The sequence below is a fragment of the Propithecus coquereli genome, unplaced genomic scaffold, assembly GCF_000956105.1.
Source record: "Propithecus coquereli isolate 6110/MARCELLA unplaced genomic scaffold, Pcoq_1.0 Scaffold285, whole genome shotgun sequence".
Lineage (NCBI taxonomy): Eukaryota > Metazoa > Chordata > Mammalia > Primates > Indriidae > Propithecus > Propithecus coquereli.
The window spans coordinates 108,994-136,671 of NW_012148452.1; the positions used below are offsets into that span (position 1 = coordinate 108,994).

The 27,678-nt window shown below is 34.9% G+C and overlaps 1 protein-coding gene across 3 annotated transcripts in view; it reads left to right on the forward strand.

Annotated features, from left to right (window-relative positions):
• BCAS3 (breast carcinoma amplified sequence 3) overlaps positions 1–27,678 on the forward strand; it is a 507,686-nt gene that overhangs the window by 68,193 nt on the left and 411,815 nt on the right. For all 3 annotated transcript variants that reach the window (XM_012648451.1, XM_012648453.1, XM_012648452.1), the window contains exon 7: positions 23,976–24,109. In XM_012648451.1, coding sequence (XP_012503905.1) covers positions 23,976–24,109 — 134 coding nt within the window. The remainder of the gene's footprint in view (positions 1–23,975; positions 24,110–27,678) is intronic.

Below are 27,678 nucleotides of genomic sequence, written 5' to 3' on the forward strand. Positions count from 1 at the left end.
TATTGCTAAAAGAGTCTGTGGTACTAAAATGTTTTGAGAGCCCCTTAACAAAATGGTTGAAGCTTGATATGATTTCACCTATTTCAGCTGGGCACACTGGCAAGTATCTGTTTCAGTAATGATTCCGTTCACATTGTCTAGCTAAGTTTTAGTAATTTAGTTGATAAGAGATAGTCCTAGCCAGCGGGGCACAGTGGCTCATACCTGTAATCCTGGCACTTTGGGAGGCTGGAGCAGGAGGATTGCTTGAGGCCAGGAATTTGAGATATGCCTGGGGAACAGCAAGACCCCATCTCTACAAAAAATAAAAAATTAGCTGGGCATGGTGGTGTGTGTAGTAGTATGCTTCAGCTACTCGGGAGGGTAGGGGCTGAAGCAGGAGGAGAATGGCTTGAGCCCAGGAGTTAGAGGTTACAGTGAGCTGTGATGACACCACTGTACTCTAACCTGGGCAACAGAGCAAGACTCTGTCTCCAAAAAAAAAAAAAGAAAGAAAAAAAAAAAGAGATAGTCCCTTATACGTAAAGTCTTCTGGGTAGATACAAATAAGTAAATAGGAACTTAAAACAAGGAAGGAAAAGCTTATGTGGAGTAAGGGCAGCATGCTAGGAAATAAATATTAGCCTGGTTTTGAGGTATTGAGTATAGTTCTTCTAAAGGAAATCATTTCTAAGCTGGACCTAAAAGATGATTAGCTAGAAAATAATGATTCATTGCCTGGTATATAAATAAATATTAGTGGAATGACTGAGGCAAGAAAAATAGGGCACATTTGAGATTGTGAAGTAGAGTTATATAGTGGACTCATCAAATTTGTTTTACAATAGATAGGTTTTTTAATGTGTCATAATTTCTGCAACTTTTATAAGTGCTTTATACCTGTTTAAATATTTGTATTAAGTGGAGGGTTTATATCTAAGCAATCAGTCACACAATTTGTTTGCACAATGTTTTATAGTAGCTGGTATGCAGAGATTTTATGCAGTTGCTTATAATTTATCTCTGTTATTTACTGTTCAGCTTTGAATATTTTTGCTGTTCAGAATATTGGCCGTTACTGCATATGAGCAAGGGTACAGAAAATATTCTCAATGATTTGGAAGTCCTTTTTTTTTTTCTTTTTAGCAAGTTCTAGTCAGTAGCTACCCAGCTTATTAAAAAAAGTCACTGGATAATTTAGCCATGGCACTTTACTATTAATTGATCAGCTGCTAACGTTAGGTGACATTTTAATTTTGCATTTTCAATTTCTGGTTCATATTTATTGTTCTAACCCTCTTGGATTGAGATACATACATACAGGACATGTTTTAGTGAGGAACTGGTACTGCTATTTGTAAATGCATGGACACCTCAGTAGTTGTGGTTTTTCCCCTTAAATTATTTGTCATATGGTTTTAAAAAATGTTTTGTGGAATAAAATGATATATTTTCTATCACTCTTCATTTAAGCCCTCCCCATTAGTAAATAAGACATTTACTAATGTGACTTATATGGTAGTTATTTGTACACTGGCTGAATAATATTTATTAGGCTTATTTTATTAGTTAATTGGTATTTTGTACAAAGATGTGTAGTTTAAGTGGGCCTTATAGTTTTTTTATTTAAATTGGTCTTTTTTGAAATATAACTTATTGATCTTCCGATAACATAATTTTGTCTTTCTTTACTCATATTTGTTTCTACATTTATTTATATCAAGTTTTAACCTTCTAATAATTCTCTATATTTGAAGGCATTTTCATGGGATATGTAACATAGCTAATAATAAAAATAGTGCTTGTTAGAATGCCTTTTATAGGTTTAAGGAAGTTCATTTAAAAGAAACAGATGAAACGTGTAAAAAAAGTTGATTGCATGTTTTTGTTTTTAAAGATAATCTTTTTCAAACCAGTTTACCTGTGTGTGTCCCTATTATACTTAAGAAAACAAATTTCTTTTAGCCTTTTTTTAAGAGAGACATCTTTTTAGATGAGAGTAGTATAAAAACATTCTGGACAACAGAATCCAAGAACAACCAGAGCTGTAGCCACCTCCTGGGAAATGTTTAAAAATACTTTAATATGTACATGATGGAATAACACTACAAAATGAATTAAGGAGAAAATGTAGTTCTGTTGACTGGGTGACATGCAGTTCTGTCTTGTGTGGGACCTATTCAGAAAAGACATGAAATGATGCCATTAAATAGAGTTGTGAAACTTCTAGTTCACCAGCTGCATTTAGTTTGTTTTTCAATTTATCATTCCTATTCTTGTTTATTAGCTATGACTTGAGTCTGGAATTAAAACGAATATTTTAGTGGCAGCATTTATGATTTGTTTAGAAGTGCCAGATTGGTCCCCATGCTTAGATCCGGGCAGATTCAATATTATGGGTGGTGTAAATCTGTTGCTTTCAATTATTTAGAAATGAGTAACATTTTTTAGGAAACTTTTTTTTAAATCAATAAACTATTTTTTTAGAGCAGTTTTAGGTTCACAGCAAAATGGAGGGAAAAGTACAGAGAGTTTCGGTTTACCCACTTTCCCCACTCACGCACAACTTCCTTATTGACATCCAACACCACAATTCTACCTTTGTTAAAAAAAAAAAAAAAATGGGTGAATGTACATTGACAAATCATTATCACCCAACATCCACAGTTTACATTAGGGCTCACTCATTGTGTTGTACATTCTATAGGTTTTAACAAATGTGTAATGATGTGTATCTACCATTGTAGTATCATACAGAATCATTCACTGTCCTAAATGGTTTTCATCAGATTTGGGACTTTTTAGCCATCATTTCCTTTTTATTTTTGCATTTTATTTTTTTAGAGATAGAGTCTTGCTCTGTCACCCAGGCTGGAGTTCAGTGGGATGATTATAGCTCATTGTAACCTTGAATTCCGGGGCTTAAGCCACCCTTCTGCCTCAGCCTCCTGAGTAGTTGGGACTTTAGGCGCATCTCATCATGCCTGGCTAATTTTTAAAAATTTTTGTAGAGATGGGGTCTCACTATGTTGCCCAGGCTGATCTTGAACTCCTGGTCTCAAATGATCCTCCTGCTTTGACCTCCCAGAATGGCAGGATTACAGGCGTGAGCTACCACACCTGTTGGATCATCCCTACTCCATATGTTTATTTCCACTTTAAGATATTAAAATATTTTGTAAGAAATATTAAATTTTAATGTACTTCCATCTTCAACAGCATCCTTGTCACCCTTAATATATTGTTGAAAAATGTTACATCCTGGTACTGTTTTACTGCTTCAACTTTATCTGCCACATTTTCCATCCGGTAGTTAGCCGTGCTAGGTCTCTTTCAGCTCCTTAAACATGTTACATCATTTGTCCTCTGCCTGGAATCCTCTTTTGCCTGGCTCTTATCACTTGAGCCCTATCTTAAATATCAGTCAAGAAGTCTTCCCTGACACTACATAAAATGTCATGTCCCCCTAACCCCTCACTTTGCAACTTAATTGGGCAAGTTAGTTAATCTGCTTGGGCCATTCTCAATGCCTCAGTTTCCTCATCAATAAAATGGGAATTAATAATTGTATCTAAAATAATTCCTAACATGTAAGTGTAACCTCAAAAAACATTTTTGTTGCTGTTTTTATTAATGTTAGCGTCCTTTATTCTAGTATTTAAATTATTTACACCCATCAGAATATCCTTTCAATGTGTTCTTTGTTAGAGGTAAGCTTTTATTTTGTCTCCAAGTATTAGCCCAGTAACTTTCATGTAGTTGATACTGAGTAAATGTACATTGAATAATTATAATTATTTCTATTGGATTTTTCATAATTAGAATCATGGAAAAGCTGTAGCAGGGCAAAGATAAGACATTTATTCAGTATAATTATTTGTTGAAAAAAACCAACTTATTTCTAAATTGTGGTTTAAATAAGATTGTTTCTCTACTGTGGGAGTGACCCATGATGGCAAATTGTATTAAATTGAGATATATATCACAGATAATTATGATTGGAATATATAGTGGATATTAATTAAAAATATCCTGTGGAAATTACTGTATCAAGAACAATAGATCAATATGTATTATTAATATTATTTTATTGCCTTGGAAAATAAAAAAGATGTATTTTTTAGTTATCGAATTGGCAATTAGATGCATAAGAAATCCTCAACTCTCAACAATAAGCCTGACATTTCTAAAGCAGACTTACTGTCTTTAATGCAGTAAATAATTGATCTGTTTTCCAAAGGCGTTAATTCTGCCAGCTGAGCAGCTGAGAACTGTGAAGTTCAACACATCTACATTTTAAATAATTACTTCTCCTTGGCAGGGAAATTGCTTTTCCACCCATTAATAAGAGGAAAATGAATGTCGAGTCTCTAGTAAAAGAGATTAAACATGTATCCCTTTGGATGCTTGACTGCGTCTTTAACAGACTCAAAATTCTTCTGGTTACTTAAATGCTGTATATTAAAAGGTGATTGTGGTCTTGGGTTAATCGTTAAAGAAGTTTAAATTAGTTTTTTGTTTTTTGGTTTTTTTTTTTGCATAAAAGTTGTTCCCATTTATTCCAGCAAGTGGTCACAAAAATACCTTGTCTTGATTTTTTAAACATCTATAATGCTTCACAGATTTACAGAATAGTATAGTTTGAGATTTTTCAGCTGACAGCTTCTGTTTTATCACTACCAGACACCTATACTATATTACTAACAATGCAAAGACGGCCTGAAGAATCTATTTCCTTTTTTTGTCCTCAGGAGAGGGCATTTCCATAATAATTTTGTATTTTTTCTTGTTTCATCATCTTATAAAGTGTTGTCTTTTACTCATGTAATAGATTGCTCCTTAAAAAATTAGTTCACTTTGCTCTCTGTTCATTGTGGCATTGCAGTTGTATGACAGTTAGAGGGAACTTTGCAGGGGTGACTCACCATTGAGTACAGTAGGTATAGTGCCTAGGAACCATGATATTTTAGGATCCCACCATAATCTTTTAATTTCTTTTAAAAAATATATATATATTTTAAGTTAATAGAATGAAGGTCATAAAATATAAAGCAGGCATAAAATATGAATTTAAATATTTTGTCATGGAGGAGGAGGTCCATGAAGACAAAAATGCCTACGTCCCATTAGATTCCACATGTAGCCCTGGGTTCCATCAGTAGGTAAGGAAGCTGCCCACCACCACTGCTGCAGCTCTCCCAGTTAATTGAGCAAAGGTTCTCAGTTAATAGTAAATGAACTAATGGAAGATGTGAGTGCATATATTGGAATACCATGTAACAGTAAACATATATACCTGTGACAATTTAACTGTCTACAACAGATATAACAGAAATACAGCATAAACACATGTACTTTTGAAAAAGGTAAAGAAGAATAAATGTAGCTGAGTACATACATGCAAAGTAGCTAATGTTGATTTCAACTTTTATTGGTATAACCTTACTGGTTGTTAAACACTGAAGTACTTGAATACTTCTTGTCCCTTCCCTTGCCTCTTCCCTGGAATGCCCTCATTGTGGGGCTTGTTTCATTATTCTCATTCAGATTGGTATATTTTGCCATATATTAAATATTTTGAACATTACTCTGAAAACAGTCTAAATATTTTTCATAGATACATACATTCCAAAGAAATTTATTACATACAATAAGGTAGGTACCTTTGGTGGGGAGCAGCAAGGGATAGGAGAGTGTACAGGAATGGGATATCAAAGGGAAAATGTGAAAACACTAAGGGAAGGTTACTGTTTGGACTCTTTAACATGGATGAAATGAAAAGTATAATTAATTCTTCCATATTATCTGAAGTCAAAAAGAATAATATCTAGAATGCTAAGAAGGTGAGGCAAAACCTATCAATTAGTATTCAGAATTAATAAATGTAATATTAACAAAATTTTTAAAGTACCAACAGTATAAAATAATACTAATTACTCTAATAATAATTAATTAGAAATAATTAAAAGTGAATTGATTTTGTGATTTTCCCTTTGTTCCTTTGATTGTTTGTAAATGAATAAATACATAATTCGATTGTGCTTAGAATGCCTGCCTACCCCGTGATCTTTTCTCTATATTAGACTTTGTCGTTATATATACTCTTTCTGAAACATAGTCACAGAGTCGTGTTTTGATAGTGCTCAGGTAGGTAATCAAACTTAATTTTCAGAGACACTTGGGGATTTGATAATGTCTGCTACATTTGCTCATATGCTGAAAATGTGTTAACTGACACACAATGTGGAATAGAGTACTTGATGGGTATCTTTGAAACTTTATCTTTCATTCTAATTATTATCAATTACATAGTTTCTGAACTCCTCTGCTAGAACCCTGATTCATGTTTGTTATATTTTGACGTAGGTACTGTGGAATATATAATTCATGGTGCTTTGAGCACCCATTTGGCCACACTGAGACTCGTTGACCTCTTTTTTGACCCCACATCATGTTTTTGTATCTTTTATGTATCCCTCTCTGACTGCTGTGTTTTAAGTTATTTTTTTGTTTTCCTATAGGGGTTGGGTGGCTACTAAAGTGTTTTAACTAACTGGTTTTAACTAACTGGTCTGTTTAGCACCTTGTCTTTTTCCTCTCTTCACTCACTCTATGTAAAACCAACAAGTTTATCCTGTCCCTCACCTTTATTTTTGTTTTCATCTATCTTCATTTTTATTAAACTGTAACTTACGTAATGCCAACTATACAAATTTTAAGTATATAGCTTGGTGAATTTTTATATATATATACATACCTCTATAAGCAACATCCAGAAAGTTTAAAAAATCTGTTTCACACATCTGTGAAATACGTCGAATGGCATTCCTTTAGAAATTCCTAAATTTCCAAATCTACCTTTTGAATTATATTTTGTAGTCCTAACATATCAAGAATATGCTTGATACAGATTGGTCTCCATCGTCTCTCCTTCTTTTATTTCTGCTTCCTGTCTTATGCTTTTCATAATATTTCATTTTATTGTTCCTTCTCTCTACCATATTCCTGTTAACCTCCATTCAAGGTGTACTTTATTATGAACTTTTTGCAATTATTGTTCATGACTTTAATTTAGCATTAGTTGTGTGTGTGTGTGTGTGTGTGTGTGTGTGTGTGTGTGTATCTGTATATAATTTTTCCTTGAGGTCGGTTATCGTATATAATACTACTATGTCAGTACCTATAGATCTTGGGTTCCTAACATTGTTTTGGCACATAATAATAGACAACATGAGCTAACACACTTTTATTTTAACACTTTTAAATTTGTATTTCTCACCGTCTATGGGTTTCGGTTATCACATCTGTTAATTGAAATCAAGCATATTGTTTCTAAGGCCCTTTTGAGATATAAAATTGTGAAATTGTACCATTTACAATTTTCTTGAATAAAGTTATGAGTCCAATTAATCTTCCCAAACCATACTCTTATCTTAATTCTCCTACTTTATGTAATTTAACATTTTTATCATCCCAGTGACCTTCCATAGCATAAACAAGAAAAACAATTCAATAATGAGAGCAAAACATTTTCATAAAAATATTTTGTCACTATCTTTGATGTGCTAGTACTGTTTTATGTGCTATTATTGTTCACTAATGATTAACTTAAGTGAATGTTTAAAACAAAAGTAATCACCTCTTTAGCTTATTCTAAATTTATATGGAATTTGAAAACACTCGAGATAGCTAAATCAATCTTGAAAAAGATGAGTAAATTTTAATAACATAAACTACCTAAACTTTCAACTTAATCTAAAGCTCACCAAGAAAGGATTTTGGGGGTAAATATAGATGTAGATGCGTAGAGTGGAGTAATGTCCGGACACTCTTAAGAGTTTAGAATAAAGTCCAAAATCTTATAGTCATTTGATTTTTGACAAAAATATCAAGCATTTCTATAGGCTAAGTATAGTTTTTTCAACAAATGGTGCTAGGACAACTGGGATATCCCTTGATGGAAAAAATGAATCTTTCCTTTACAACATAACATAAAATTACCTCTAAATGGATAATAGGCTTAGTATGAAAACTAAAAGTACGAAACTTCAAAAAGAAAATATAGGCGAGGCGCTGTGGCTCACTCCTGTAATCCTAGCACATTGGGAGGTCGAGATGGGAGGATTGCTTGAGGTCAGGAATTCTAGACCAGCTTGAGCAACATAGCAAGACCCTCTCTCTACAAAAAATACAAAAATTAACCAGGCGTGGTGGTGTGCGCCTGTAGTCCCAGCTACTCAGAGTTTGAGGTTGCAGTGAGCTGTGATCATGCCATTGCCTTCACGCCTGGGCAAAAAAGCAAGACCCTGTCTCTAAAAAAATAAATGAAAGAAAGAAAGAATGAAAACAATTTAGAGTAATATCCTTTTCCCCTTGGGATACAAAAAGATTTCTTAGATAGGTTACCAGAACACAAAATTTTCATTAAAATGGAAAACCTCTTGGGAAGATATTGTTAAAAAAATAAAAAGGTATGCCACAGACTGGGAGAAAATTTCTGATAGATAGATAAAAAGACAATACAATTTAAAATGAGAAAGAAAATTTGAAAAATCATGCCACTAAGGAAAGTATTCAAATAGCCAGTAAGCACATGAAAAACTGATCAGCTTCACTGACCATCAAAGAATACGGCAAATTAAAACTGTGAGAAATACCCATTGAAATGATTAAAAGGCGGACAGAATCAAGTACTGGTGAGGTTATGGAGCTTATGTGAGTGTAAAATGATATAGCCACTTTGGAAAATAGTTTCACAGTTTCTTATAAAGTTAAACATTTAATATATGATCTTGCAATTCCACTCCTGAATATTCACCCAAGACGACTAAAAACATATATTCACACAGGGACTAGTGCTTGAATGCTCATAGCAGTTTTTTCTTTCTTAGCAGTTTGAGTCACAATATTCAAAAACTAGAAACAACTGAAGAATGGGTACATAAATTATGGTATGTACTTAAAATGGAACACTAGTTAGTAATGTAAATAAATGAATGAGTTGACTGTTACTTGCAGCAAGTGGGCTCAGAAAGTATTGTATGATTCCATTTACATTAAATTCTAAAATAGGCAATGTTAATTCATAACGGCAGAAAGTTGATCAGTGGTTGTTGAGGTGGATGGGGAGGGGATGACCTGCAAATTAATACAAGGGAACTTTTTTGGATGTTCTCTCTTGCTTATGGTAGTAGTTACGTAGATGTATATATTTGTCAGACTTATCAAACTGTGCACTTAAAATGAATACATTTATTATGTGTAAATTATACATTAATTAAAGGTTAAAGTTTTACTAGCACTCTGGGAGGCCAAGGCGGGAGAATTGCTTGAGCTTAGGAGTTCGAGACTAGCCTGAGCAAAAGCGAGACCCTCGTCTCTACTACAAATAGAAAAATTAGCCAGGCGTTGTGGTGTGTGCCTGTAGTCCCAGCTACTCGGGAGGCTGAGGCAGGAGGATCACTTGAGCCTAGGAAGTTGGAGGTTGATGTAAGCTAGGTTGATGCCAACAGACTCTACTCAGGGCAATGGAGTAAGACTCCATCTCAAAAAATAAAAATAAAAAAAAGTTTTAAAAAGTATTCTGGTATCTGACAAATATACTCATCCACTTAGAAAAATAAGAATGCACACAGACATATACCACTTTCCCAAATATTTGATAAGTAAATCTATTGAAAATAATAAACATTAGAATGCTTAATGAGAAAACCCTTTGAATATGGCCAAAGATGTCTTCACAAGCCTGAACATTTCATGATTCAAAGAGAAAAAAATAAATACTTACATAATGATGTTAATACACTTCTAACAGCTAAAAACATAGGAGATAGGTAAGTTAGGAAAATTAAGTGAGCTAGAAAATCAGTTGTTGACTTTACAATAGGGTTTTCCACATGGAACAAATAAGAGCAATGGGTTTTGTTCTAGTTTATGCTGGTTATGGATATATGCAACTTCAGTCAGGTATCAAATCATCTCCTTTGTTTGGTAGTGTTTTGTTCCGTACTTCTAACAGGGTTTTATGTGGTACGTTTGAGAAAGATTAACTATATTCTGGGCTACTAACATGGAAGATACCTTCATGAGTTTGATTATCATTATCTTTAAGCAGCTTAAGAAATGTGCTGCTATAAGGTGCTTACGAAGTTGACGCTGCCCATGCGGACTTTGAGACTATTGTTTTCCAGTACTCATAGTCACCTTAAAAGTTTTATTAATCAGACTTTAATAAGCTATGATATTATTATGGTTTCATGTCATCTAAGGAGTTTAAAGCTTTCTGTCAGTACTAAGATTGTGTTTCTTTGCTTTTATGTACAAATTTGGCTATTAACTCTTTTACATAATTAATTTGTAAGTTTCTGTCTATGCAGGATTTTTTTAAGATTAATTTATTATCATTATTTTTAATTTCAAAATTTTTATGGAGGTACAAATGTTTAGGTTACATATATTGCATTTGCACTGCCCAAGTCGGAGCTACAAGCATGCCCATCCCAGACTATGCACACCACTCCCATTAGGTTCTATACAGGTATTGATTGGAAAGTATTATATTCACAAGAATTAATGCCAAAGTATAAAATTCTTTTATGAGTGATATCATCTGAATTCCTATAACGATTTCAATTTCATCCAACATATCAGTGTTTATGTCTCTTTTTGGAAGAGAGTGTGAATAGCTGGTAATTCGTATTCCGATTCACATGTGTGCACATGATAAAGAACCATACAATTAGATAGGTGTTATAAATAGGATATGACAAAGAAGACAAACCTACTCGTGTTTCCAAGATTTTATAGCATATGCCCAGTGGAGGTTTGCTACTCTTTAATTTTGCTTTTTGGGCTAACCAGCTGACGCCCAGTTGAAAAGACTTATGTTCTTATGAGGCCACAAAAGCCTTAATGTTCAGTCTCCAGCTACTTCGGATTTTGGAGAACGCTGTGTACCATCAGCAGCTTCAGTCCCCACCCTCTAACGCTAATGCTCATCTATCAAAGTTGAGGCTAAGAGTGAGGGAAAGGAAGCTTCCAGATAAACATACAGCAGTGCCTAAACAGCTAATCACTCTAGGCTTCCGCTTCCAGGACCTATAATTAGAAGTCCTTCATTTTCCTTGTATTCCCAGATGACGCAAATGCTTTTTGTGGCTTGGCACCTCATTTGGGGCGTGGGTTTAGTTTATGGCCAGGCCAGAGTCTGGTTTAGTCTTCTGATGCTGCATAAATAGTTCTCAAGCCACAGTCTACTCTGTACAAGTTTTTCCTTTTATGTATATGTGCTTTTAAACTTGTTTTCTAGAAAAAAAAGAAAACCTTGTTATTTCCCCAACAGAAAATGTGCAAAAGAGGAAATTATAAATTAAAAGAAAGCACACGATTATGTAGTCCTATGCTAGATATTTCTTCCTTTTCTTTCCACTCTTAATTTTTTATGTTATTTTAGAAGTTTTGTGAAAAAAGTAAACTCATTGGTGGATTATCGAAGCCACATTTGCGCAGAGGAGTAGGAAAAGAAAATGTTTGAGATAGGATACACGGAAGATAATAGGTATAATTTTTCAGTGAACATATCCTTAAAAATTTGAAGTGGGTTTATATAGTAACTAAACAGATTAATGCCAGTTTGAAAAGCTAGTAGTATGTTCAAAAGTGTTCATCTGTGATTATCATTCATATAAGAAACAATAATAGTCTTTATTTGGCAAATGAGGACTTTTATTTGAATATTCATTCTATGTAAAACATTGATATGATACAAAATGTAGTAAGTTTATCTGTAGTATGTGAGGAATACATACGTGCAAGTTCATCCTATTTCCTGTCAGAATGATATTTCTATTGAATTGTTGGTCAAGTGCAGAAAATCATTTTGTTGTGGGAAAGTGGAATCAAAAGATAGTAGTGGAGTTGTGATAATTCAAACTTACTATAACTCTGCAAAAAAGTGGGAGAAGTGAAAAAATAATGTCCACAAAAGGACATCAAAGCATTCATGCCTAACCTTAGAGATTTATTGTTTGAATTAAAATAATAATAAGCAAAGAATATAAATTGTGTCAGTGACCTCATGACCATAGCTAGGCATATAATGGGAGGTAAGGTTATATATACTGTTTTAGGTTTAATAAAACGTTATTACATTATTTATAATAAATGGCACTTTTCATCATCAAAAATGTATTCTCGTGGGAATAGCTAGGATGGTGGGCATCTAGTATGATATTTTACTCTAATGTAGTGACTAGACCTGTACTGTAGATTAGCCAAAGAAATAGCAAACTCAAATATACCTCCTCTTTTCATTTAAATGACTACCTTATCTTCCCATGGATGCTTAATATTCTTTCATGCCTTTTCCTTCAAGAAAATATTGGTTTAAAAATGTCCAGGGTAGATGGGCAAGATGGGGGAGTAGAAGCAGCCCGTGCGTGCCACTCTTAAGGAGAAGATTGAAAATTGCAGGTGGATGCCCACCTATGGATGCGCCTTCTTGGAAAGTGCATTGTAAATCACTGGAGAAGTGGGGCACATTAAGAGTGAAGGAAAAGGTGACAGGGCGATCCATTCTACGAGATTGGAAGGTACCTGGGGGAGGCATCCACACATGGGGAAGGATAGAAGGAGAAAGCCCTGGGGCTCTTCCTTCCCCTCACTGCAAGCACTGCTGCCCAAGCTATGAGGGGGTCCCCACCACCACCTCAGACCTCTGGTCTGATCAGTGAGCTGTTTGGAGTCTGCATTGCATTGGCGAGTGGGTGCAGCAGGGACCTGGGGGCTTCCATTCTGGGTTACTGCAGCTGACTCCATTCTGAGCTCTCAGGTCTAAGGCACACAGGGCTTGGCCTTGCTGCAGCCATCTATGTGTTGCCCCCCTGCTGGTCTGGGGAAGGAGCGGCAGAGTGGTCGCTCTCCTATGCGGGGACCTGTGACTGGGAGCCAAGCACCCCTTCCCCTGAACAGGGGATTTTAACAGAGGGCACCACAGATGCCATCTGGAAGCCTTGTGATGGCTGCCTCTGCAGGACCTGGGCAAAGGGAGAGCCTTGGCTGCCTGGTGGCTCCAGCTCTGCTGCTGGGCCTGTGGCTCCTCCCCCAAAGACCCTCCACTGCTTCAGAGCCCCACAGCTCCGCCCCTTAAGCTCCAGCCCTGCCACCAGCTCCGGCTGGGCTCCAAGTCTCCCACTGGCTGCCTGGCAGGAAATGCCCCTGCGTACAACACTCCCACAGGGACCCACCAGCCTCAAGCCACCGTTTCAACACACCTTGTTCAAGCAAATGCCCACAGCCCAGATGCCCGCAACCACTGCCTAGATAGCCTTACCTAGCTGCCACTATCACCTCTGTGGGGACACCCAGGCAGTGCAATCGCTGCAAAGCCAGACTGGAGAAGGTCTGCCCAGCCTCCAACCTGAACTTCCAACAGTGGCCTGGGGAATAACTCACCACTCTACATGAAGATCATCCAGCCTTAGCTTGAACTGTGACAAGCACAGGGGAATGGGACTAAAAAGAACAGCTGCATTACAGGCTCTCAGTATATCTACCCCTATCCTGTCGGGTCAGTCATCCACAAAAGGACCATATAGGACCCTTCCTTCTTCTAAGTAGGAGAGTTCCCAGCAAAGGAGAACAGATGAGCTGCAAACCTATCAACCCAGAGCTGAGAGAAGAGGATTCAGATGAGAAGAAACCAGCAAAAGAACTCTGGCAACATGAGCAAACAAAACAATTCGATGCTTACGAGGGATCACAACCAAAAGGAAATTGTCAAAGTGTCAGAAATGGAATTCAAGCTATTGATAGCAAATAAGGTGAATGGCATTGGAGAGAAAGTTGAAAACCGAAAAAAGAAGCCAAAAAAAAAAATTTTTTTTTTTCAGGACATCAAAGAAAAAATGAAAGAGTTGCTAATGAGCTAGACAATGTCAGAAGGGACATAATAGAACTTTAGAAATGAAAGAATCATTTAGGGAATTTCAAAATACAGCAGAAAACTTCAACAACAGGCTAAACCAAGCAGAAGAAAGAATCTCAGAGCTTGAAGATAGGGCTCTCAAACTAATGCCAGTCAGTCAAAGATGCAGAAAGTCAAAGATGCAGAAAGGGGAATAAAGAAGGATGAACAATTAGAGAAATATGGGACTATGTGAAGTGAACTAATATACAAATTATAGCTAACCCTGTGGGAGAAGAAGAAAAAGCAAAAAGCATAGAAAATCTATTTGATGAAGTTGTTGAGGAAAATTTCCTTGGTATTGCCAGAGATTCAGATACCCAGATACAAGTTGGTCATTGAACACCAGGAAGATTCATAGCAAATAGGACATCTCCAAGACACATAGTCATCAACTTGGCCACAGCAAAATGAAGGAGAAAATTCTATAAGCAGCAAGATGAAAGGAGCAACTAATCTATAAAGGCAAACTCATCAGGATGCCCCACATAAAAGATACAGACTGGCTGAATGGATGAAAAAACACAACCCAAATATCTGCTGTCCTCAGGAAACACATCTAATCCTTAAGGACTCATATAGACTCAGGGTGAAGGGGATGGAAAAAATACTCCACACAAATAGAATCCAAAAGAGAGCAGGTGTAGCCATTTTCATATCAGAGAAAATAGACTTTAAATCAACAAAGATTAAAAAAAAGACAAAGATGGTCATTATATAATGGCAAAGGGAGTAATTCAATAAGAAGACACAACACAGGAGCGCTTATATTCTTAAGGCAAATCCTACTAGATCTAAGTAAAGAAATAAACAGTAACATCTTAATTGCCATGATCTTCAACACCCCAATGACAGAGCTAAGCAGATCATCGAAGCAGAAAATCAATTAAGAAACACTGGACATAAACTGGACTGTATAACAAATGGACCTAACACACATGTATAAAGCATTCTATGCAAAAACTACTGAATATACGTTCTTCTCATCAGCACATGGGACATTCTCCAAGATTGATCATATCTTAGGCCACAAAATATGTCTCTGCAAATTCAAAAAGATCAAAATAATGCCATTTGTCTTCTTAGACCACAGTGGGATAAAACTAGAAATTAATTCCAAGAGAAACACTCAGATTTATGCAGAGTATTAGAAACTAAACAACTGCTGCTGAATGACCCTTGGGTCAATGATGGAAGTAAGATAGAAATCCAACAATACCTCAAACGGAACAACAAAGGGGAAACAAGCTGTCAAAATCTAGTGGATACAGAAAAAACATTTACATGGGGAAAATTCATAGCTTTAAATCCCTACATCAAAAAGACAGAAAGATCACAAATTAACAACCTAATGTCACATTTCAAGGAACTAGAAAAGGAAGAGCAAACTAAACCCAAAGCCAGCAGATGAAAAGAAATACCAAAGCTCAGCAGGTGTAAATAAAATGGAAACCAAAAAAATAATACGAAGGATCACTGAAACAAAAAGTTGGTTCTTTGAAAAGATAAACAAATTTGATAGATCTCTAGGTAGATTAACCAGAAATAGAAGAAAAAAGATTCAAATAAACTCAATCAGAAATGAAAAAGGAGACATTACAACTGATACCACAGAAATACAAAATATTGCCCGTGAATAGTACAAAAATCTCTATGTACATAAACTAGAAAACGTAGAGGAATTGGATAGATTTCCTGGAAACACAGAACCTCCCAAGCCTCAATTAGGAAGTAATAGAAATCCTGAACAGATCAATAACAAGCAGTGAGATTGAAGCAGTAATAAAAACTCTCCCAACAAATAAAGCCTTGGGTCAGATGGATTTGTAGCCAAATTCTACCAGACCCACAATGGTACTTATCCTACAAAAATTATTCCATAACATCGAGAAGGAGGGAATCCTCCCTAACTCATTCTATGAAGCCATTATCACCTTGATACCAAATCCAGGAAAGGACATACCAAAGAAAATGAAAACTACAGATCTATATCCCTTATGAATATAAATGCAAAAATTCTCAATAAAATTGCAGCAAACTGAATTCAGCTGGACATCAAAAAAATAATTTACCATGATCAGGTGTGTTTCATCTCTTGGTTGCAAGGGTGGTTCAACAAATGCAAATCAATAAACATGATTCCACATAAACAGAAGCAAAAAGAAAAACCATATGGATCATCTCAATAGACGCAGAAAAAGCAGTTGATAAAATCCAGCATCCTTTCATGATAAAAACTGCCAACAAACTAGGTATAAAAGGAACATACCTCAAAATTATAAAAGACATATGTGACAAACCCACAGCCAATATCATACTAAATGGGGAAAAGTTGAAAGCATTCCCCCTAAGAACTAGAGCAAGACAGGGTGCCCACTGTCACCACTTCTATTCAACATAGTACTGGAAATCCTAGCCAGAGCAAGCGGACAAGAGAAAGAAAGAAAGGGTATCCACATAGGGAAAGAGGAAGTTGCTTTTTGCTGACGATACGATCTTCTAGCTAGCTAAACCCAGGGACTCCACCAAAAGAATATTAGAATTGATAGATAAATTCAGCAAAGTCTCAGGTTACAAAATTGGTGTAATACAAATCAGTACCATTTCTATATTCTAATAACAGTCAAGCTGAATGTCAAATCAAAGACTCAATACCACTGACAACAGTTACACAGAAAATAAAATACTTAAGAATATACTTAACCAAGGAGGTGAAAGATCTCTACAAAACACTGATGAATGAAATCTCAGATGACACAAACAAATGGAAATACATCTCATGCTCATGGATTGGTAGAATCAACATCGTTAAAATGTCCATACTGCCTGAAGTGATTTATAGATTCAGTGCAATCCCCATCAGAATAACTATGTCATATTTCACAGATCTAGAGAAAATAATTCTATGCTTCATTTGGAATGAAAAAAGAGCCAAAGCAACTTTAAGGATAAAGAACAAATTTGGAGGCATCACATTACCAGACTTCAAATTATACTACAAAGCTATAGTAACTAAAACAGCATCTTACTGTTGTAAAAGAAGAGACATAGACCAATGGAACAGAATAGAGAACCCAGATATAAAACCATCTACCTGCAACCAGCTGTTCTTCTATAAGGCAGACAACAACATACACTGGGTAAAGTGTAATTACGAAAATTGACAAAAATTAATTCAAGATGGGTAAAAAGCTTAAAGGTAAGGCATGAAACCATAAAAATTCTAGAAAAAAAATATAAGAAAAGCTCTAAACATTGGCCTAAGGAAAGAATTTATGACTAAGACCCCAAAGGCAAATATAGCAGCAACAAAAATAAATAAATGGAACTTGATTAAATTAGAAAGCTTCTGCACAGCAAAGAAGATAATCAACAGAGTAAATAGACAACCTGTAGAATGGGAGAAAATATTCACCAAGTATATACCCGATAAAGGGCTAATATCCATAATTTCCAAAGAACTCAAACAAATGAGCAAGGAAAAAACAACCCCAATAAGAAGTGGGCAAAAGACATGAACAAAAGTTTTTCAAAAGAAGATGGACAAATGGTCAACAAATATGGAGAAATGCTCAATATGACTAATCATCAGAGAAATGCAGATTAAAACCACAATGAGATCACCTTACCCTTATCAGAATGGTTATTATTAAAAAGCCAAAAAAGCATGGATGCAGAGGGAAAGGAACACCTATACACTATTGGTGGGACTGAAAATTAGTACAGCCTCTGTGGAAAACAGTATGGAGATTCCTCAAAGAAATAAATGGATACTTACCATTTGACCCAGCAATCCCTCTACTATATATCTACCTAAAGGAAAAGAAGTCAATTTATCAAAAAGGCACCTGCACTCAAATGTTTATTACAGCACAATTCACAATTGCAAAGATGTAGAATCAACCCAAGTGCCCATCAATTCATGAGTGGATTAAGAAAATGTGGTATGCATGCAGAAGATCGAAACTGGATTCCCACCTCTCACCTTTCACAAAAATCAACTCAAAGTGGATAACAGACTTAAACTTAGGCATGAAACCTTAAGAATTCTGGAAGAAAATGTTGGGAAGACTCCTTTAGACATTGGCCTAGGCAAAGAATTTATAAAGAAGACCCCCAAAGCAATCACAGCAGCAACAAAAATAAACAAATGGGACCTGATCAAATTAAAAAGCTTTTGCACAGCCAAAGAAACTATCATTAGAGCCAATAGACAACCTACAAAATGGGAGAAAATATTTGCTTTCTACATATCTGATAAAGGGCTGATAACAAGAATCTATATAGAACTTAAGAAAATCAATAAGAAAAAATCAACCCCATCAATAAATGGGCAAAGGACGTCAACAGAAACTTTTCAAAAGAAGACAGACTAATGGCCAGCAAACATAAAGAAGTGCTCACCATCTCTAATCATTAGGGAAATGCAAATCAAAGCTACAATGATATATCACCAACTCCAGTGAGAATGGCCTTTATCAAAAAGTCCCAAAACAATAAATGTTGGCGTGGATGCGGAGAGATAGGAACACTCATACACTGCTGGTGGGACTGCAAACTAGTACAACCTCTGTGGAAAGCAATATGGAGATACCTCAAAGAGATACAAGTAGAAATTCCATTTGATCCAGCAATCCCATTACTGGGCATCTACCCAAAAGAACAAAAGTCGCTCTATGAAAAAGACACCTACACCCAAATGTTTATAGCAGCACAATTCACAATTGCAAAGATGTGGAAATAACCCAAGTGCCTGTCAATGCATGAGTGGATTAATAAAATGTGGTATATGTATACCATGGAATACTACTTAACTACAAAAAACAATGGTGAACTAGCACCTCTTATATTATCCTGGATAGAGATTGAGCCCATCCTTCAAAGTGAGGTATCACAAGGATGGAAAAACATGTACCACATGTACTCGCCATCAAATTGGTACTAACTGATCAACACTAAGGTGTTCACATGGTAGTAATACTCATTGGGTGCCAGTCAGGTGAGGAGGTTGTGGGGGTAAACCCACAACTAATGGAAGCGGACTGCACTGTATGGGGGAAGGACACGCTTGTAGCTCTGGCTTGGGTGAGGCAAACGCATTACATGTTACCAAAATGTTTGTACCCCTATAATATCCTGAATTAAAAAAAGAAAAAAAAGGAAAAGAAAATGTGGTATGTATATACCATGGAGTACTACTCAGCGATGAAAAGGAATGAAATTATGTCTTTCACAGCAACTTGGATGGAATTGGAGACCATTATCCTAAGTGAAGTATCTCAGGAATGGAAAAACAAGAATGCATGTACGCTATCATAATTGGGACCTAATTGCTGGGCACACACAGGCCCAAAGAGATGTAAAGGTGACAGGAAACCAAGGTGGGAGTAGAGGGGGGTGTAAAAACCTACTTATCGGGTACAGTGAACACAATTTGGTTGATGGGCACACTAAAAGCCCCAACTTAAACTTTATAAAAGATATCCAAGTAACAAATACATTTGTACTCCCTTAATATTTTGGAAAAAATAAGTTTACTAATGTGATTCCACTTCTGGGAATAGCAGAGTAAGCTAACAAACCACCCTTCCTAAAGAAAACAATTATGAAATCTGGACAAAATACAAGTCAACAGACACACAGAGGTATGTGTATTATAATCTCTGGAACAGCCAGTAAAAACTTAATTTGAAGATATATAGCACAAAAATTCATAGATAAATTCAAAATTGAATGTTATATATAAGTAACCCCAAAACACCAATAAAGTATGAGAAGAGAAGTAAATAGACAAAAAAATTATAAGGAGACAAGTAGAAAAATAAAAATCACTAAAATGGTAGACCTAAATCCAACCCTATCAGTAAGTATACTAATGTGAATGAACTATAAACACTAATTAGAAGTCTGTGATTGGATTAAGAAAGAAAAATATTGGGGCTATGGGAGAGCAAGCAAGCGCCCAACTATCTATTATCTAAAAGAAGCCCATTTTAAATACAGTTGTATCAATGCATATAGAGTAAAAGGAGAGGAAAACATATATCGTGCATACACCAATCAAAACAAGGCTGGAGTGGTGAAATTAATATCAGAAAATAGTCAACTTCATAGGAAGAAAATAACCAGGGTTAAATCATGTTAAAAGGGTAAATTCAGCAGGTAATCATAATAATCTCAAATATATGTGAACCTTGCCATAAAATTTAAGAAGTTGATATAACTGAGGAAAAATTAACATATCCACAATTATACTTGGAAATTGTAATTTCCACTCACCAATAGAACCAGTAATCAAATCAGTAAGAATGTTGAAGGTGCAAACAATGCTATCAATTAATTTTAATTAATTAACATTCATAGAACATTTCAGGTGTTCAAGTATATATGGAACAGTTACCAAGGTATATCATATTCTGAAACATAAAAAAAACTTTAAAAAACTTAAAAGAAGTAATATCTTGTCATAATGAAATTACACTAGCAATAATATCTGAAAGATATCTGGAAAATACCCAAATATTTGGAAACTAAACACACCTTTGAATAATCCATGAGCAAAAGAGAACGTCTTTAGGAAACATTTAGAACTGAATGTAAATGAAAACACAGCACATCAAAATCTTTAAGTTTAGCGAAGGTAGGCTTAGAGGGAAATTTATACCAGTATATCCCTACTCTAGAAAAAAAGGAAGTTCCAGAAATTATAATCTAAGCTGATACCGTTATAAACTTGAAAACAGGAAGAAAAAATAAGCCCGAAACAAGGGGAATAAAGGAAATAGTAATAAGAACAGAAATCAATGAAATTGAAAAGAGAAAAAACAGAAAATTATGAAAGCAAAATAGATTAAATGATCCAGCCAGAATGATCAGGAAAAAAGGAAGACAAAAATTACCAATATCCTGAATGTGAAAGTGGACATCATTAAAGTCCATACAGATATTAAAAAGAGCCAATTCCTTGAACTACAGAAAGTAATTCATCAAAAGAGAGATTTTAATTTTAAAAATTAACAAAATTTAAATTAAACAGTTGTAATGGTAGCTCATACCTATAATTCTAGCACTTTGGGAGGCCAAGGCAGGAGGATCACCTGAGGCTGGGTGTTTGAGACCAGCCTGGGCAACATAGCAAGACCCTATCTCTACAAAAATTTCAAAAATTAGGTGGGTGTGGAGGCATGGATTCATAGTCCAGCTACTCAGGAGGTTGAGGTGGGAAGATCACTTGAGCTCAGGAGTTTGAGGTTGCAGTGAGCTGTGATCACACCATTGCATTCCAGCCTGGGCAACAGAGTGAGACTCTGCCTAAAAAAAATAAAAAATTGTAATGGTAGTTAAAAACCCTTAAAATAGACCCAAATAGGCCAGGCATGGTGGCTCACACCTGTAATCCCAGCACTTTGGGGGGCCAAGGCAGGAGGATTGCTTGAGGCCAGGAGTTCAAGACCAGCCTGAGAAGAGTGTTACCCTGAGCAAGAAGAAGACCCTATCTCTACTTAAAAAATAAAAAAAATTAGCCAGGCGTGGTGGTGCACGCCTCTAGTCCCAGCTACTTGGGAGGCTGAGACAGGAGGATCACTTGAGCCCAGGAGTTTGAGGTTACAGTAAATTATGATGACACCACTGCTCTCTGGCTGGGACAACAGAGCCATACTCTGTCTCAAAAAACCAAAAAAACAAAACAAAAAAGAACCCCAAATATTTTAACTGATGAATTTTACCAAACATTTAAGGGAGATAAACAATTTAACAAAGTTTTTTCTAGGAAATAACAGAGTAAGGAGCATTTCACGGTTCATTCTTCGATGCCTCCATTACTCTGATGCCAAAACCAGACAAACACATTATTAGAAAGCTACAAACCAATATTTTTCAGGATCTCAGACATGAAAATCTTCAAAATATTAGCAAATTGAATCCAGCAGCATATACAGGATTTTGACCAAATGGGGCTTGTTTTAGGAATGTAAGGCTTATTCAACATTTGATAATCAATCATTGTTAAAATTTACAATATTAATTGATTAAAGAAGATAAACCACATGATCATTTCAATCAATATATGCAGAAAAGCACTTGAAAAACCCAACATTCTTTCATTATAAAAACTCTCAGCATATTTCCTAAAGGGCTTTTACAAAAAAGCTACAAATAATGTCATACTTAAGGATTGAACGCTTTCATCCTAAGACATGGAAAAAGGCATGGCTATCTCTTCTCACCATTCCTCTTTGCCTCAGCAAATACATTAAGTAAAAAGGAAGAAAAGGCATGTAGATTGGAAAGGAAAAAGTCATATTGGGTCTATTCCTATACTACATGATTGTCATCAAAGAAAATTCATGTACTGTACCAAAAAACTCCTAGAATTTGGAGGAAACACACAAAGTTAAGGTAAAAAAATATAAATTTTATCTCTATATACTAGCAAGGAAAATTGATAATTGAAATTTTAAAAACATTACCATTTATAATCTAAGAAAATAAATTCAGAACCTTTGTGCTAAAAAAAAAAAGAATCTTTGTGCTCAACAATAAGAAAAAGAAGTCAAAATAAATCTAAATCAAGAAATATGCTGCATTCATGGATTAGAAGACTTAGTATTAAGATATCAATTATCCCCAAATTGATTTATACACTTAACTCAATTCCCCCCAAATTCCTGAATGAGAATAGCTGAAATAATGTTACAAAGCCCAGAAAAGGTAGGCTCACTTTACCTGATTTCAAGATTTTCTATAAAGTTACAGTAATCAAGAGTATGATATTAGTGAATATATGTACACAGAAATTGATGGAATATAATAGAGCATCCAAAAACAGGCCTACAGAAATAATGGCCAATTGATCTTTGGGAAGTTGACATGTTAATTCAATGAAGAAGGAACAGTCTCTTAAAGAAATCTTGCTGGAACAATTGAACATCTTACGCAAAAAAGTTAACGTTGTGTACCTTTTGTATAAGATCCTCACAATCTTTTGTATAAGGTCTGCATATTTTATACAAAAATAAATTCAAAATGGGTGATAGACTTAAGTGTAAAACATAATACTATGAAACTTTTACAAGAAAACAGAAAATCCTTATAACCTTCAGTTAGGCAAAGAATTCTTTGATATGACATCTAACCAAAATTAAGAACTTGCTCTATGAAAGCACTGTAGGCAGTTTCGATAAATATCCTGCCTGGGTAGAATCAAGTTTTAAACTGGTGAATTAAGTGGGGGATTTAGTAGTTTGATCAGTAGGTAAAATGGAACTTTGAATTCAATTTTGAAGAAGTTGCAAAAAGAGGGAGTATGTTTTAGTTTCTTAGACGTATGCCATTTTCCCACTCTTTTTTTTTTAAATAATAAAAATGATTGTCAACTGTATAAATTCAGTCATATAAAACTTCTCTCTGCTAGTCATATGGGAATGTATTATAATAATACCTGTAATTCTAGTATTTATTCTTTACTGGCATACTGATGTAACATTAAGTTTGTTATTCTCAGGAAAATGTTTTTTTTTTGGTGTTTTGTTTTGTTTTTGTTTTGTTTTTTTTTTTTAGACAGAGTCTCGCTTTGTTACCCGGGCTAGAGTGAGTGCCGTGGCGTCAGCCTAGCTCACAGCAACCTCAAACTCCTGGGCTCAAGCAATCCTTCTGCCTCAGCCCCCCGAGTAGCTAAGACTACAGGCATGCGCCACCATGCCTGGCTAATTTTTTCTATATATATATATTTTTAGTTGTCCAGATCATTTCTTTCTATTTTTAGTAGAGACGGGGTCTCTCTCTTGCTCAGGCTGGTCTCAAACTCCTGAGCTCAAACGATCCACCCGCCTCGGCCTCCCAGAGTGCTAGGATTACAGACGTGAGCCACCGCGTGGCCAGGAAAATGTTTTAATTTTTTTGTTTTGGAAAGTTTTTTATATCCTTGTAATTTTTTTCCTTTGATAATATATTAAAATATGTTGAATAGCTTTTGAAAATATTTCACATACATAATCATTTTCACTTTTACCCTTTGTTTTTTGTCTTCCAGGAATGCTTTTGGTGACAACAGACACCCTTGGCCATGATTTTCATGTCTTCCAAATTCTGACTCATCCTTGGTCCTCGTCACAAAGTGCTGTCCACCATCTGTACACTCTTCACAGAGGAGAAACTGAAGCCAAAGTAAGCTGTGTATTTTTTAAGAAGGCCATTTCTTTGTGTAATACGACATCTCCTCTAGTTGGTCATTTATATCGCATTGGAGCTTAACGTTAATGTTAGTGAGAAAATATTGCTCTTTGTGGTAGTACAGGTTAGATAATTAAGAAAAAAAGCCTATTTTGACCCAATAAATATATAAGCACTAGATAAACACCTTATTGTCAAAAAATTCAGCAAATTTTGATAAAACAGTTCTGTTTATTTTGCTCCACTGAACCTAATGCCATTTCTTGCCCCAGAGAAAACCCCTGTCATGGATTTGATACCTGTCCCTCCATACTTTTACTAGGCATTTTGATTCTATATACATAAATATGTACATACATACACACACACACACATATACATATAAGCACACATATATTCATATGTACATAAAATAATTCAGTTTCATAATAGAGATCAGTATATGGATATTCTGGAGGCAGTTCACAATGGCTAGCAAGAGCCAATTATGCACATCTCTCCCCAACACTGTTTTCAGTGACTTCACAGAGGTAGTGTGAAGTCATCCATGGTGGGAATATTTAATCTTGAAAATTGGCAAACACTAAAAATAATCTAGCAGTAGAGGAGAATTGATTTAGATAATAGAACAAATATATGACAAAAGAAAATAGAGGGATGATTATTGAATACAAGAAACTTAAGATACACATCAAGGAAATGGAACATGAGAACGTTGGACCTTGATTTAATCAAAGTATAAAGAGACAGTTGGAGAAAATTGATCATGAACTGGATATTATATTTATCAAGTGTTATTAATTTTCTGAGTGTGTAATTATATTGTAGTTTTATTTTTTAAAAATCTTTATCTGTTAGGCATATATCCTGAAGTTTTTACAGGTAAAAAGGATATGGTATCTCCGATGTGCTTTAAAATATTCTGTCAAAACAAACAATGAAATAGAGTCAACCAGATTTGCACAGTGTTAATTACTTAAGCTGGGTGATGTCCCTGTAGGTGGTTCATGATGGCATTCTCTATACTTTTGTATATGTTTGGAAATTTCTGATAGAAAGTAAAAATGAAACAACACCCTTCACCAAAATTATGCTGTTTTACTTACTTTAGCTTTAGAACATGATTTATTGTTTGTTTTCAAAAACTTTCCTGGCTATTGTGTTTTAGAGTGACTCTATTGAATTATATAATGAATCTTGTGGAGATTTTTACTTGGATTACATTGATATGACATTGTAATACAGTTAAAAGTGACATTTTTACATTATAGAAGTTATGCATCTAGGAATTATTACATTTTAAAATTAGTCATTGCTGTGGTATAGCAAAACTATTGATTGTTTTGTATTGAATTTATATCTTTCTGTGTTGCCTGCTTCTCTTATAAGATCGAATAGTTTTTCAGTAAATTTTCTAAATGGAATATATTTTTCTGATAATCATACTTTCTGACTTTTGAATTTTATTTTTCTATCTTATTACATTGGCTAGGAACTCTAAAATGTTGTATAACTGTAGTAGTGATAGATATGGTCTTTTATTTTCAAATAATGTTTTAGTTTCTTTCACTTTATTGTTTTCCTTTATTTTTAGCATTTTTTTTTTCATTTTGCAAGTAATACATAAAAACATCTCGTGAATAAACTTTAGACAATCTTGAAGAATATGGAGCAAAACATCAAAGTTACCCATTAACCTCTCTGTGCGGAGCTGCCTTGCTTGGTGTAACATTGTGATCTGTTGTGCCTTCTTAAAAATACCCCTACATATTTACATAGATGAATTTGTTCTTAATACTGCAGTAGTGTTATATATTTTTTAATTATCACCCTAGCACTGGAGATCTGAAGATTAAAAAAACCATTTTACTTAACCTTTCTGATTTTTGTTCTGACATTTATAGATTGGTAGTTCTTAATAAATATGTACTTTGATTAATATTTCTAATTAATATCTAAGGGAAAACCAAATTACTGCTTGGTAAGATCTTAGCATTTTCATAATCCAAGCTCTATTTGAATTCATTTATCAGCTTTAATTAAAATGTTTAAATCTTGAATCCTTATCCTTCAGCATGTATTTTTACTCTTTTGTATTGCCATTGTCAGACTTCAGAAAAGATTACAGACACGAAATCTGTGCATTTTTCTTAATCTCAGTTATTTTATTCTCCAGTTAAATTGGGAAATCTTAGCTTTTTATTTATTTATTTATTGGTTTTTTTCAACAAAAAAAATTTTGTTTTTAGAGACAAGGTCTCGCTCTGTCACCCAGGCTGGAGTGAGTGTAATGGCACTGTCATAGCTCATAGTAATCTCAAATTCCTGGGCTGTAGTAATCCTCCTGCCTCTGCCTCCCAAAGTGCTGGGATTACAGGTGTGAGCCACCATGCCCGGCCATCCCAGCTGATTCTTGGCTTTTTAAAAAATTGTGGTAAAATACATGTAACATAAAATGTACCATTTTAATAGTATCAATCCACATTTTTGTGCAACCATCACTGCCATCTGAATAATCTTATACCTTTTGGAACTGAACAGGTTTTCTAAGCTATCATCATTGAACATTTATCCATACCAGCTGTTCCTCAATTAGAAAGAAACTAGGAAATGGAATTTTAGTCACTAAAGTGGTATCTTTTCATTTCTTCTAATGTTCCCATCAGGCAAATTATCATTTATGTGCAAATTTTAATTCGTTTGCACATAATACATACTGCATGATGATTAAGTATGGGAATATGCAACTCCTCGTACATACAATGTCCAATTTCTTCCTTCTAGAAGAAATATTTAAAATATTTTTACCTTCGTGAGGGTGTTTATTATATCTCCTTTTTTCTTCACACAAAAAATGCCTACAGTAAGTATTTAAGTTCCTGTTGAGGTTAATGAAATTGATTCTTCTATTAAGATTTCACTTTAGAAATGTATTAGTTGGATCATGACTTATATTTTTCATGTATTAAATATTCAATGTCTAGTCAGATGAGGTCCACAGGAAAAATAAATAAATAAGAACCATTCAACATTCATGTTAAGAATTCCCTTATGTCCCTTCCTCCTTATCTAAGTAGAAGTAATTAGGATTAATCCTTCTCTTCCTTGTGTCACTCATTTTATACTCTATTATAGGACTGGATGTCTAGTTGTCTGTCTCCGCTAATACTGGGGTTTCTTTTATAAAATAAATTGTACCTTATTGACTCTTATATGCTCAGGGCTTCCCACAGAGCCAGATACATTTTTACCTTGCACCATTTGGAAGTAGGTTACCAACATAACACAATGCTCTGTTATCCTCAGTGTTTGAATGTGTATTTCCTATAAATGGGGATACTCTTCTATGTACCCATAAAATAACCATTTAAAAACCTAATCAATAAATTTCTACCATCTAATTTTCAAGCTCCATTTTAGTTTTGCTTGTTGTCCTGGTAACTAGCAAAGGATTTAGTTCAGGAAAACTTAATTGTTCTATTTCTTCTGTCTCCTTTATTCTGGAATATATCATCATTATTTATTTGCCATTTACGATCCTAGCACATTTATTTATTTATTTA